Source organism: Somniosus microcephalus, chromosome 1 (assembly GCF_052327205.1).
Source record: "Somniosus microcephalus isolate GS21.2 chromosome 1, FLI_Smic_1.0, whole genome shotgun sequence".
Taxonomy (NCBI): Eukaryota; Metazoa; Chordata; class Chondrichthyes; order Squaliformes; family Somniosidae; genus Somniosus; species Somniosus microcephalus.
This window is the reverse complement of record NC_140987.1, coordinates 378,564,044-378,578,529: the sequence shown is the minus strand read 5'-3', so window position 1 is coordinate 378,578,529 and position 14,486 is coordinate 378,564,044. Positions and strand designations below refer to the sequence as shown.

Here is a 14,486-nt window from a genome sequence, read left to right as displayed (position 1 = left end):
AAGCAGCGATGAAAACATGTCCCCGTATCCGAGATTAAGTGTCATTTCCTGATGTCAAGAACATATGGCAGCCAAAGCTTTAAGAATGAGAGAAAACTTTATTTAATTTACAGTTTGATTTTACTGCCGAGAGTTTCAGTCACAGGCAACTTGGAGCAGAATTTCCATTTCTGTTCCGTCCCTCTGATTAAAACAAGACCTCGTGCATTAAAATAAAGTCATCCTTAGGGATTTTCTTTATTGCTGACGAAATACCGAGGAAACCATGAATCAAAACTGATTTTCTGCATCGGAAGAAATCACATCTTCAGCTATTTTTAACTAAAGAAAAGCCAGCACTTGCATTCAGTGATTCCTTCACATCGTACATCATGCAGAGAAACTGTGCTCGATCAATGACACTTCTGCAAGATTTAAACAGCCTTTGCCCTAGTTTAATCACATCACAAAACGTCCTAATTGACTTAAACCATTCTTCCCTCTCACCACTTTAAACTGCTGTTTAGTGTGTGGCTGGGGTTGACACTTGCCTTTTGACCCCATTTTCAGTAAAGAAAGTGACAAGCCAAGTCAAGGGACCATTAAAGCCAGACCAAAAAAAAATGCTTTGTTGTTGACTCAATCCTTTAGTGAGGGAATGCGACTGCCATGTAGCAAAGGAACGGCAAGGTCCACAGGCTGCATGTACTTCTCCTGGGAAACACAAGCCTAGTATTTTATTTATTGCATGTTTTCCTGTATCTTATGTTACAGCTTGCATTTCCTTAAAACAGATGGGATCTTGCTAAGCAAAGGGCAGTGCTATTAAGTCTGTGTTTAGCTGTATGTAAGACCAGCTGCTGTTTAGAGTTTTGGTAGCTGTCTTCCTGTGTTAATCTGATTTACTCGTTTGAGGGCTGACCTCATCATCCTGTCAGTATGGTATCCCACCTACACAGTTAGCAGCAGCTTAGTATTTGCTACGAGTGCTAGCAGTACTGTATACTGCTCAGAGAAGAAAGGCTTGTTCTTTTTGGTTTCTCCAGTGAAGGGATTTGGTGCAGAGCTGTGCAGCGGTGCTAAAAGAAAGCTATCTCACCTCTGTAAGTTTAAGACTCTCTTGGACAATGATGTCTGTGTCCGGGAGGAAGGAGTTTGACATGAAGCAGATTCTGAGGCTGAGGTGGAAGTGGTTCAGCCACCCTTCGCAGGGCTCTTCTGGAAACAGTGGCTGTCTCCAGCAGGAGGGATTTGAGCACCGTGGCATGGGCCAGAACAGGTTGAAAAGCCACTCTCGGGACAGAGGTGGGCTCAGGAAAAACAGCAGTCCAGTAAGCAGTTTACTGGCACCTGTGCCTGGTCCAATTTACAGCAGACCCGACAATCAGCCATGGCATCAGCAGAACACAGTGCCACGCACGCCAGAGAACGAAGGACTCGCTAAAATTTCTACACAAGAGGACACCGTTAAAGAAGAAGAAAAAGAAAACAAAGAAGCAGTGGAATCAGGCAGTGCTGATCTTACAGAAGAGTCTACAGAGAGGTAGGAGTTTGTAATGGGAAAAAACATTAACAGTACTGAAGAAAGCTGAATATCATTTACATCATTATTTTAAAGAAAAATCAATTATATTGGGACCATAATTCTAGAGTACGCATAATATTTGCAGCATATTTTATGCATGCTCTTAGCTTTTTCTAGTGCTTTGCCTCTTGTAAGTGTGACTAATCATCAGCCTGGCACATTATTGCAGAATCTAGTGAAGGATTCTAATGCCTGTGGATAATTTGTCTGCAATCACATGTTTATCACTCCTTAGTAAAAACATGCAAATGTATGCTGCAACTCAATAGGCTGAGAACAGAGTTTCGTGTAGTCTGGTTATGTAGCCTCAGCCGCACTTCTGTTTTCAGTACAGTCAGCAGAACAGATAAATAATTTATTCTGGGTTATATTTAAAACATGTGTCAAAATCATGTTTATTCAAAGCTTCATTTTGTGGCACTTGTAAAAAGCAGATTTTATAGTGTTTCCCCACGCCCCCCCCCACGTTTGTGTGAGTGGAAACTTCTGACTTATACTTCCCAGAACTTATAACATTTTGAACCCACTCCAAAGACGATCCAGGTAGTGCAATCGGTGCGAATGTGGAACTCGGTACCACGTGGAGTGGTTGATGCAAATAGCATAGAAGCATTTAAGGGGAAGCTAGATAAGTTTATGATGGAGAAAGGAATAGGATATGTGAGGGTGGGATGAAGTAAACTGGGAGGAGGCTCGTGTGGAGCATAAATACCGGCATAGACCTGTTGGGCTGAATGGCCTGTTTCTGTGCTGTAAATTCTTATGTAATTCTATATAATTCTATGTAATGCATGCTGAATTGCAGAGCCTTTGCCCCACCATGTGCTAACAAGTGAAGAGTGAAGGGGCAACATGTGGGCAGGGTATTGGGTTATTGGCACACAGAGCCATTTAGTGGTTAGATTCGAATTGTGGGCCTGAATTCACACACAGCAAGCTCTCTGCCATCAGGAGGAGCAGAGAACAGGTGCCCACTGGGAAGGAGAGAAAGTTGAAGCACAAGTTGCTATGGATTGCTGTTTGGACTACTGTCAGAGGCGAGGACACACTCTCAAAGCCACCATTATATGTTGGGGAAAAATCCACACCATGGGACAGAGGGAAGTAAAAAGGAAAAAACAATATGTATATGGTGGGGGGAGGGGGGTAGAAAACCACTGACAAAAATATTCCTAAAAGAGAAAATAACTGAAAATTGTAAATTTCTTTTGGAAAGATGAAAAATTGTTGTAGCCTAATTTAACCTATGCTAAACGATAATTCCCACTATCTGTGTTACTCATATGATATGCAATTTTAGATTTTATGAATTTTAATTTGATAAACTATAGCATATAATATCCACTTACCAGAGTATCACTAAGAATGCATGATGAGAAGTGGAAAGGGTTTCTAGTTATTTCATTGTACATTTTCAGCTATTTTCCATGAGTCAACTTATAGTTGCTGGGCATTTCTGGCCAGAGTGTGTGTAGATCTCTAGCCAGTGCAGTAGCTACCTGCTTACCTTGCCATACAACAGAAGCAATACTGAACCTATGGAAATCCAGTGCTGGCCCACTGGCACCTTCCTTCACTGGATGGCAGCAGAAAAGTACAATTCCTGCTCACCAAAAACATCTGTTTAGTTTCAGCTCAGAGTGAGAGAAATCTACCTCCTGACCATTTTCTCCTTAATTAATCCTGCACCATTACAACTGTCTGTTATCTTGATATTCATAGTTTCAGGGACAAAGAGCAAGTACTGAGGTGAAGGTACCACCTGCACAGTACTCCTGATTCCTCCATACATGTAAATAAAGAAAGCTGAAATACATAGTAGGAATCAGCAGTTGGATATTTTTTCCATGGCCTGGACTTGCTGTTTTTTAAAAATTATTTATGAATTCCCTATTTTTATGTTATTTTCTCCTTTTTAGGTTCCCTCACTGCCTCACACCATTCCCTGGCTAAAAGGGCAGGCAGGCAACCTGCTTGTAGAATTCTATGAATGCAATTTTGTAAACAGCCACCAGACAGTGTGACTCTTCAGTTCTCCTTCCCTATGAGGCAGAAGCCCACCTCCACTCAACGACTCCCTTAATGGTTTGGCTGACAACAGGGACTCACTGTGGACACAGGCTTTGATTGTCCAAACTGTAGAAGACCATATTGGTCTGCACATCCTAATGATCCAATTCCAAACATAGGAACAGGAGTAAGCTATTCAGCCCTTCGAACCTATTCCGCCATTCAATTATTCAATTGAAAAACACTTTCATATAAGTAATTATGGGAAGTCCAAGGGACATTTCACCCCCTCAGCATTAGGAAAACCGACACCTAAGGCACATTGTACAGCATAAAAGAGTTATAGCCATCACTTCAGCTATTTTCTATGGATGGTGGTAAATAAATATATTAATTTTTCAATGAAGAAATTCTTCAGTTTGGTCATTAAACTGCCTTAATATCATTGCAAGAAAAGGGGAAGGGGAGGTATTTGGCTCAGCAACAAGGTATGGGTCAGATGAAGAAAGGAAATGCTTTCTTTAACCCCTCCTCCCATCTGCTATGGAACTAACAGGCTGGATCCAGGCGCACAGAAATCACAGCTCCAGTTGTACCCTATGGGAGAACACTTGTTTCTTTTTAAAGTTTGATAAGGGCTGAAGATTTTTAAAATGGGCAGAACTGGAAGTGGATGATAATTTCATCCTGACAAACACTTCCCACCCACACAGATGGTAATCATACCACCCACAAGCAAATAGTCATTTCCCAGCATCATAATCAAATGGATTGACGTGCAAATACTAATGATAAAGTGGGTGAAACATGGAGGTGTACAAATGTTTCCCACTTTATTGTCGACATCTCATCAAGCATCTGCAGTATAGTCATGAACATTAAAACATCCCACTCCTATAGAAGCATTTTTCAAATGTAGCACAGTTTTTCTTAAAGAGACAGGCGATCTGAATCAGATAAGTCCATACTTTTCAACTCTGTTTATTCTGAACACTTAATAGGCACTTATCTGAACAGTTGAATAACACTCAAACATAACATCATTTGAATCATGTAATGAAGTAGGCATATAGGCCTAGAAATTGAGTTTTGGCGCAGCCAGGGCTTTAGCGCCGGAAGTTAGTGCCGGCGCAAATCCCCCTGCGCGCGCCAAAAATTCAGTAGCGCCGCGCCCAAATGGCTGCCGGCGCTACTGGAGGGTTTCAGCGCCTCCCAATGGGCGCTAACTGCCCCATTGCGGCGCTGTTCCGACGCTGCGGCACCGGATGCGGTGCGGCAGGCTGGGGACGTGCAGGCCTCCTCCTCCCGCTAAGGAGGAGCTGCCTGCACCCGGCCGCGGCCCGCGCAAATCAGCTTAAAAATGAGCCCGGCACCTCGGACAAGTGCCGGGCTTGCATCTGTTCCGGGGGGGGGGGGGGGAGAAGTCTGGGGAGGGAGCTGCGGGCAGGCGGCCGGCGGGAAAGTGGCCGGCCGCCGCGGGGCCTTTAATGCGCCGGCGCAAACTGGAGTAAGGCACCTCTGACAGAACGTTGCTTGCGGCTGCCACGGGCGAGGCGGCCGCAACTCAATTTCGGAGTTCGGGCGGGTTACCACGGCAACCGGGACGCTGCGCACACCGATGACGTCATCGGTGCCGGCGCAGCGCTACCGGTGCAACGCCGATTTAGGGCCCCAGGGAATTTTTAAACTGGCCATAACTCTGGCGCTAGTCTCTCTAGCGCCTCAAAAGCGGCGCTAAGGCAACTGAATTTCTAGGCCATAGTATATGAACTGCTTCATCAACAACAACTTGCATTTATATAGTGCCTTTAATGTAGTTAAATGTCCCAAGGTGCTTCACAGGATGGTTATCAAACAAAATTTGAGACCGAGCCACATAAGGAGATATTAAGACAGACGACCAACAGCTTGGTCAAAGATTTTAATGGGCGTCTTAAAGGATGACGGTGAGGTAGAGAAGTGGAGAGGTTTAGGGAGGGAATTTCAGAGCTTAGGGCCTAGGCAGCTGAAGGCACAGCGACCAATATTGGGTTGAAGGGAATTGGGGATATGCAAGAGACCGAATTAGAGGAATGCAGAGATCTTGGAGAGTTGTAAGGCTGCAGGTGGTCACAGAGATAGGGAGGGGTGAGGCCATGGAGGAATTTGGATACAAGGATGAGAATTTTAAAACCAAGGCATTGCTTATCCAGGAGCCAATGAAGGTCAGCGAGCACCGGGGTGATCGATGAATGGAACTTGGTGCGAGTTAGGAAAAGGGCAGCAGAGTTTTGGATGAGCTCAGGTTTATGGAGGGTGGAAGATGGGAGGCCGGCCAAGAGAACATTGGAATAGTCAAGTCTAGAGGTAACAAAAGCTTGCAAACTACCACCCCATCTCCAACCTCCCTTTCCTCTCCAATGTCCTTGAACGTGTTGTTGTTTCCCAAATCCGTGCCCTTCTTTCCTGCAACTTCATGTTTGAATCCCTCCAATCAGGTTTCTGCCCCTGCCACAGTACTGAAACAGCTCTTATCAAAGTCACAAATGATATCCTATGTGACTGACAAAGGTAAACTATCCCTCCTCATGCTTCTCGACCTGTCTGCAGCCTTTGACACGGTTGACCACTCCATCTTCCTCCAACACCTCTCCACCGTCATCCAGCTGGGTGGGACTGCACTCGCCTGGTTCAATTTTTATCTATCTAATCATAGCCAGAGAATCACCTGCAATGGCTTCTCTTCCCACTCCTGCATCATTTCCTCTTGTATCTATCCTTGGCCCCCTGCTATTTCTCATCTACATGTTGCCCCTCGGCGACATCGTCCAAAAACACGGTGTCAGTTTCCACATGTACGCTGACGACACCCAGCTCTACCTCACCACCACTTTTCTTGACCCCTCCACTGTCTTTAAATTGTCAGACTGCTTGTCCGACATCCAGTACTGGATGAGCAGAAATTTTCTCCAATTAAATATTGGGAAGGCTGAAGCCATTATTTTCAGTCCCCGCCACAAACTCTGTTCCCTAGCTGCCAATTCCATCCCTCTCTCTAGCATCTGTCTGAGGCTGAACCACACTATTCGCAACCTTGGTGTCATATTTGACCCCAGGATGAGCTTCTGACCACATATCAGCGCCATAACTAAGACCGGCTATTTCCACCTCCGTAACATCCCCTATCTCCGTCTCTGTCTCAACTCATCTGCTGCTGAAACCCTCATCCATGCCTTTGTTACCTCTAGACTTGGCTATTCCAATGTACCCCTGGCTGGCCTCCCACATTCTACCCTTTGTAAACTTGAGGTCACCCGAAACTCGGCTGCCCGTGTCCTAACTCGCACCAAGTCCTGTTCACCCGTCACCCCTGTATTCGCTGACCTACATTGGCTCTGGTTAAGCAACGTCTCGATTTTAAAATTCCCATCCTTGTTTTCAAATCCCTCCATGGCCTCACCCACCCCCATCTCTGCAATCTCCTCCAGCCGCACAACCCCTCGAGATATCTGCGCTCCTCTAATTCTGCCCTCTTGAACATCCCTGATTATAATGGCTCAACCATTGGTGGCCATACCTTCAGCTGCCTAGGCCTTAAGCTCCGGAATTCCCTCTGTAAACCTCTCCACCTCTCTACCTCTCTTCCTTAAAACCTACCTTTTTGACCAAGCTTTTGGTCATCTGTCCTAATTTCTCCTTATATGGCTCAGTGTCAAGTTTTTGTTCTGTAACACTCCTGTGAAGGGCATTGGGCTGTTTTACTACATTAAAGGTGCTCTATATATACAAGTTGCTGTTGTTGGATGAGAGTTTCAGCAGATGCTGAGGCAGAGGTAATTGCCAGAAATGAGAGGGGTTCAATCTAGCAGGCACATTAACACAGATAAGAACAAGGAGCTATTTAGAAAAATGAAAGTCAGATTGTTCATAATGTACTGTGTAGTCTTAAAACATTGCCTGTGCCTGCTCTTTAAGAGATGTTATATTCAGATCAGTGCCAGGAGGCTTTTTTCAGAGATATATTGCATTGGTAAAGGATTTTCTACCAGATACGGTACACTTCATTAGGACTAGCTTGAAGGATTTAATGCTTGGGGTGTTTTAATGTGGGGCTCATGCTGGCAGAAGTCCAAATGTGATCCACAGGGAATATGTTTTTGAATTTTTGAACATAACTTGTTCAATAATTCAGTGCAGAAATGATAATTATTGCACCTTTGTTAGACATCTCAAGATGCCGTAACAATTATGTGGGAGAACACAAAGCAAAACCTAAATTAAAAATGCAGCTTATATAATAGATGCTATAGTAAACAAATATTTCATTTGATTGCTCAGTGTGAAAGAAAAGCTACAGTCAGCCTGTACCCTCCTGAATAAGCTTCCAATGGCTCCCTCTCTTCTAGTCACATATGTTCTGCAAGGTAGGGGTTATTCTGTTACAAGTCAGAAAACATAAATGAGATTACATGAACCCAAGATAAAAATCATATCATTTTGAATTATTTTGCACTTATGAAATAATTCTGGAGTATTTGCAGCAGTGTTACGTCTTAAAAGGTTCTCTATTTTACAGTAAAATCCCATCAGCTGTCCGCATCGTAAGTGTGCCAAGCTCGGAAAGACTATTATTCCTGTCACTTGGCACAAAGTTGCAGAGCAGAACTCGATGGCCTCATGATGGTTACAAGCAGTAAGGAGAAACGGACAGCGATATTGGAAGGTACAAACTCTAGTGGTATAACTAGAATGGAAGTCTCCCTCCATGTTTCAGCAAGTTTATCCGTTCACTGGCTGAACCATGCAAATAAGGAATGTTCCTGGGTCAGTTGATCTCAGCTGGACTATCAGTGCAGGTCTGTGGGGGGTGGTGGTGCTTGGCGTGTGCGCCCAGTCAGTTATGCCTCTGACTGTTTGTGAGCGGTTCGAATCGCTCCCACGCCCCTGGGTCCCCTTCCCTTCCTTTCCCGGGATTACTGCGATCTCACCATTCTTTACTTTACCTGCCCCCCAAAGGCAATGATTTCTTAAATCCACTAGGATCTCGTGGCCTACAATAAAGTCGGCCCCCTGGACCCCTCTTCTACCCTCCACTTCCCATTTCATCAGGACACAGGTCCACTTGGAGCGGAGCGGTCCTAACCGAATGGCGAGCGGGATGGAAAACGAGCCAGCCTGTTCTCTACCCGTGAACCCCGATAGACTGTATGGGACCCCGTTAGAGGCGAGGCGGTGGGGTTAGCTGAGTAGACCACGGTGCATGATGCCCCCGTGTCTAACAGATAGGTCCCCGTCACATTTTCCACCTCCAACTCCAAAAGTGGTCTTTTCCATTCATCATACCGGAGAGAACACAGGTAAACAGGCTGCATTGGCTCTAGTCACGGCTGTGGGTTGGATGGGGCGGATGGGGTGAGAGCACCGGTGGCGACTCCTTCCGCCAGTGACCATCCTTCCTACACCCGTAACAATTTGTCTTTGTGTTGGGGGGTTTACTCCCTTCCTGGTGCCACTCTTTCCTACCTGGTCCGGGTTTTACCTCATGCACCTTTCCCTTGGGTGGGTGTGCATCGGCTTCCCTACCATTTTTATAGGCCAGAGTGAGCTGCCTAATTACCGTAAGTTCGGTGGTCTGGGGATTTTTGGGGTCGAACCAGGCTTCTGCCTTGGCCCGGACCTGTGGCAAGCTGTTCGCCACCAGGCAACGGAACCAATGGGCCAGGGAATCCCTGTTCAGGAACGCTCGGTCCAGCATCCCCGGACAGGCCCTCCGGTACACCGGCCACAGCCGGTCCGCAAAAGCCTGCGGGGTTTCCCCTGGGAGCTGGATCGTCTTCCCCACACGGGAGAAAGGACTTCCCTCATCCATCCCCATGGCCTCCAGAACTGCATCTCTAAGCTCCTCGTACCCGCTCTGCCCCTTTTACACTAGTCAGAGAGGGATTGGAGGAGACTACTCTCCAGGGAGAGTAGCAGCATCTTGGCCTTCTCAGCGTCATCGCAGTCGTTGACGCTGGCTGCCTGCTCTATTTCCCTGAAGTGGATCGAGGGGTCTCCCTTTTCGGAGAGCCTCGGGATATGGTTGACCATAGCCCTAAGCTGTTGGGTGTTAAAGGGTAATATGAACTGGTTTTGGAGGGTCCCTCATTGTCGCCATTGGCGGGTGGGCCGAACCTCCGATGCCGTGCTGGGCACATTGGTCCCGGCTCCGACCTCTCTGGTGGGGGTTGCTCTACCTCTGCTTCCACCTCTGGCTCCACCCCCCCCTTGTTGCCAAACCTCGCTGAAACTTGGCGCTATGGGTGGTGGTCGTGAGATCTCCTCTCTCTCAATCGGGTCGTCCCTAGGCACTACCGGTGACGTTGGAACTGTCCTCCCCTCGTTCCCCATAAAATCTGCCTGGCCTGCCTTTGGGCTTATGAGGCATACCATGCCTTTTGCCTACCGGAGTGCCCGGCTCAGATTTTCTATCCTCTCTTTACAGGGGCCGTGGTCTGCCTTCTCAAACCCCTTTTCGCTCGCTAGCTTGTAAGCGGCCTTTACCTCCTGTACTTTCTCTTCCTGTTCCCTAATCTGCCTTGCCAAGCGGGCGTTTTTCTCTCGCAACCTGAACTCATTTCCCTTGGCACCGTAGGTATTCCAACTGGGCCTTGTGTTCTCCCATTAAATGCACTCTCTCCTGATTCAAGGCCTGCAAAGCTACTAATAACTTCTCCCCTGCTAGAGCCTTATCTTGGATCTCCAGGGCTGACTCTCTTAACTCAGCTGCCTGTGCTGCAACGAGCCTGTCCAAATGCTGGACCTGCTTTTTAAAACACATCAGCCAAACTGCCTTCTCTAAGGACTTCTTGCGTTCCTTCCCCTCTGTCCACTTAGCTGCTGCATCTACCGGATGCCCAGCCTTTAACAGAGTGGTGATCCACTTCTTAGTGATATTCGCCTTGCTAAACACATAATCAGAAATCCTTTCCTCCATCACGGTTTGCTCATCCGAACCATTGTCTACTGTATCGCAAACCTGTTGCCGGTGTCCTGCTGCGGTCGCCATTTCTGTGGGGGGTGGTGGTGGTTGGCGCGTGCGCCCAGTCAGTTATGCCTCTGACTGTTTGTGAGTGGTTCAAATCACTCCCACGCCCCTGGGTTCTAGACACCGGACTTAGGTACAGGCTGCAATACAGAAAAGACTTGAGTAGACAGGTGGTTTGGATGTAAGCAAAACCAAGATTTTATTGAAATAGAAATTAACACAATCTTATGAGCAGTTACTAGTATAAAATTACAGGCAAATACAAATAACTATACTTATACAGGGAATGGGGAACACACGGCACATCGAGGGAATACAACTATCTTAACAATCCCCTTATCCTTATCCCACCCCCTATACCTAACCAGATTAAGCTATGAGGGGTCAGAATTCATGCTCACCAATCAAAATCTGCTGAATTCAAACAACGGTGGGGCTTGGGGTTCGCTCTTTGTGCTCTCTGGAGCTTGCCGTCGTCACGTGGTCTCGGGGCGCTGCAAGGGCGTCGTCCAGGTACCAGTACCCCAAGGTTAAAGTCTTTGCTTGGGTACTTTACCTTGCAGGGATGATGGTTCCTCTTCCTCGGGCGGTAGTTGGAGTTTGCATGAAGATAGTCACAGGTCGGCTGGATTGAAGGCCCGTTTATTTGAAGCTTTTCTTCAATCGTCTTCCCATTCATCTTCCCAATTCGTCTCGCCTCCTCACCTCGTCGCGTCCCGCCTCGCCTGGCCTGGTTTGTCCGTGTCTGCCTGGTGCAATGCCAGGCATTCCTGATGGGATGGGGAAAGGCACGGGCAGTAGCCAGGCAGTAAGCGCGGGACGGGGGAAGAGCAGCAACCATGAGGGCGAGGGGCAGAGAGCCAGAGAGAGAAGAGAGAGATTGCTACCCGGGGCCTTCAGTTATACTCCTTTGGATGGCCCTTATCTGCGTGCCAAATCAGGTTAGTTCATTGTCCCAATCTTGGCAGGCTAATTTAAATAATGGTAGCAATCTAAACTAACTGTTTTTAGATGGCCGGTAATCGCATCTACTGGCCTGATGTCTGAGCTGTATTGTCATTAATGCATCTTAATCGGCCTGACCAGCCTCGATGGCTTCCTTAAGCTGTTTCCGATTATTTATGCAAACTGCTTGATGGCCTTAAGTATAGGCCTAACTGGTTCTGATCTGTCTCCGATTTGGCTTAATACATATTCAAAGTCCTGCTGTCTGCTTTTCAAAATACAAAAGTCCTTCTTCACAGAAACTGCATGTTAGGTTTCGATTTCTCCACAAGCTGCTTGTGCCACAGAGTCCAAGCTTTTAACACCTTACAGGCTTTCGGCCATGAGGTGCGGACGCCATGTTTGGGTACCCTTTTTATTTTAAAATGTCCACGCAGGGTTCCTTTTATTAATAACTAGCTGGAGTGCCCGGCGGTGCCGAGGCTTTTTCGAGGGCATGTTGTTGTTGGAAGAGAGAGAGAGCGACTGGGGGGAAGAGAGAGAGCGACTGGGGGGGAAGAGAGAGCGCGACTGGGGGGGAAGAGAGAGAGCGACTGGGGGGGGAAGAGAGAGAGCGACTGGGGGGGAAGAGAGAGAGCGACTGGGGGGGAAGAGAGAGAGCGACGGGGGGGAAGAGAGAGAGCGACTGGGGGGGGGAAGAGAGAGAGCGACGGGGGGGGAAAGAGAGAGAGCGACTGGGGGGAAGAGAGAGCGACTGGGGGGGAAGAGAGAGCGACTGGGGGGGAAGAGAGAGAGCGACTGGGGGGGAAGAGAGAGAGCGACGGGGGGGAAGAGAGAGAGCGACTGGGGGGGAAGAGAGAGAGCGACTGGGGGGGAAGAGAGAGAGCGACTGGGGGGAAGAGAGAGAGCGACTGGGGGGAAGAGAGAGAGCGACTGGGGGGGGAAGAGAGAGAGCGACTGGGGGGGGAAGAGAGAGAGCGACTGGGGGGGGGAAGAGAGAGAGCGACGGGGGGGGGAAGAGCGAGAGCGACTGGGGGGGAAGAGAGAGAGCGACTGGGGGGGGAAGAGAGAGAGCGCGACGGGGGGGGGGAAGGTGGTCCGATGGACCCCTGGGAAGGAAGGAAGAAGGTAAGCTCTCCCACCCCCTCACTCTTTCCCTCCCTGTCCCACCCCTTCACTCTTTGCCTCCCTCACCCTCTCTCCCTCCCCCATCTCTCCCTGCTTTACTCTCCCTCCCCCTCTCCTCACGCTCTCCCTCCCTCACCCTCTCTCTCTCCCTCCCCCGTCTCTCCCTGCTTTACTCTCTCTCCCTCCCTCCCCCCCTCTCTCTCCCTCTCCCTGCCCTCCCCCCTCTCCCTCCCCGCCCTCCCCCTCTCCCTCCCCCCTCCCTCCCCCCACCCTCTCGCTCCCCTCCCCCCACCCTCCAGCTCCCCTCCCCCCACCCCCTCTCACTCCCCTCCCCCCACCCTCTCTCTCTCTCCCCCACCCTCTCTCTCTCTCCTCCCCCACCCTCTCTCTCTCTCTCCCCTCCCCACCCTCTCTCTCCCCTCCCCACCCGCTCTCTCTCCCCCCACCCTCTCTCTCTCCCCCACCCTCTCTCTCTCCCCCACCCTCTCTCTCTCTCCCCTCCCCACCCTCTCTCTCCCCCCTCCCCCACCCTCTCTCTCTCCCCTCCCCCCACCCTCTCTCTCTCCCCTCCCCCCACCCTCTCTCTCTCCCCTCCTCTCCTCCCCCTCCCCCTCCTCCCTCTCACCACCTCCCTACCCCCTTCCTCCCTCTCCCCCCTCTCCCTCTCCCCTGCCCGAGCCCTCATCCCCCGCTCCAATCCCTCTTTCCGCCCCGGGGCCCGGGCCTCGGCACCTGGATGAACGCGTTCCCTCGGCCGTCACCCTGATGCCGTTGGCCGAGGCGAACACCCGCAAAGACATGGCCCAGCCGAGTCCAGTGCCCCGGTCAGCTCGAGGTCCGCAGCCGCTGTTCGGCCGCAGGCCACAAAGCACCCGAGCCCAGCGCCGGCAATGGCTCCACGGAGCTCCGTGCCGCCCCACGCACTGACATGGCCCCGCCCTCCCGAGCTGGCTTGAAGAGCGCCGATTGCGGCTGTGAGAGACGGCCGGCGGGCCCGGTTGCCGGGGTAACCCTTCCCGCTCTCCAAGCCCCGCCCGAGATCAGCACTCCCGAGAGCCCCGCCCCCCCCGCCCGAGCCGAGCGGGGAACAGAGAGAGACACCGCGTCTCAGCTGCTCCTGCTGCACGCGCACCCTTTACTAAGGTAGCGGCGCTCGGCTGAGGCCCGCCCCTCCAGCCTTCACAAAGATGGCGGCGATCGGGGGCCGCTTGTTGACTGGGGCCGGGAGGTGCCTAGCTCGGGCGTGGGTGCGGAGGAGAGGCCGAGGCTTCGAGGCCTACCTGGAAAAATGGGGAAAGGTAGGAAAATTAATGAGATTAGATAAAAGATTTAGAAAGTAATTAACTTTTCTAAAAAACAATATGTGTTTTAAAAGGAACGTTTTTTTGAAAGACGCAGAAAGCGGGAAAAGAAAGGAAAAGTTTGGAATCAAGATGGCAGCGACTCACCTCGGTTCAGAACGATAAGGCCCGCCCACACACGCACCAATTGGTCAACCGTTAGGTCACCAAGGCGTAGGATTGGTCAATCGTCCCGTCACTCGACCGTAGGAGGACCCAGCTGCACGCGCCAGGAACCCGGCGTACGATTGGTCGACCTCGAGGTCACTCTGTCGCTAATGAGCGGATAATGAGATGCTAATGAGCGGAATTTTTAACGTTTTTCGGATACCGCGGGCGCGATTCGGAAAGGTAAGCTTTCTTTCTTTCGACGTAACGCACGCGTAGGTACGCTCTATAACTTTCGAGCGCTTAGCCGGACAGACGCACACGTGAGGACAGACAGAAGGACAGACAGACAGAAGGACAGACAGATAGACAGACAGACAGATCG

The 14,486-nt window shown here is 49.7% G+C and overlaps 1 protein-coding gene across 1 annotated transcript in view; it reads left to right on the top strand.

The window, feature by feature from the left end:
- The first annotated feature begins 911 nt into the window (after positions 1-911).
- klhl4 (kelch-like family member 4) overlaps positions 912-14,486 on the top strand; it is a 288,626-nt gene continuing 275,051 nt past the window's right edge. The window contains exon 1 of the mRNA XM_085996076.1: positions 912-1,522. Within this exon, the coding sequence (XP_085852202.1) occupies positions 1,107-1,522 (416 nt within the window). The 5' untranslated portion in view covers positions 912-1,106. The remainder of the gene's footprint in view (positions 1,523-14,486) is intronic.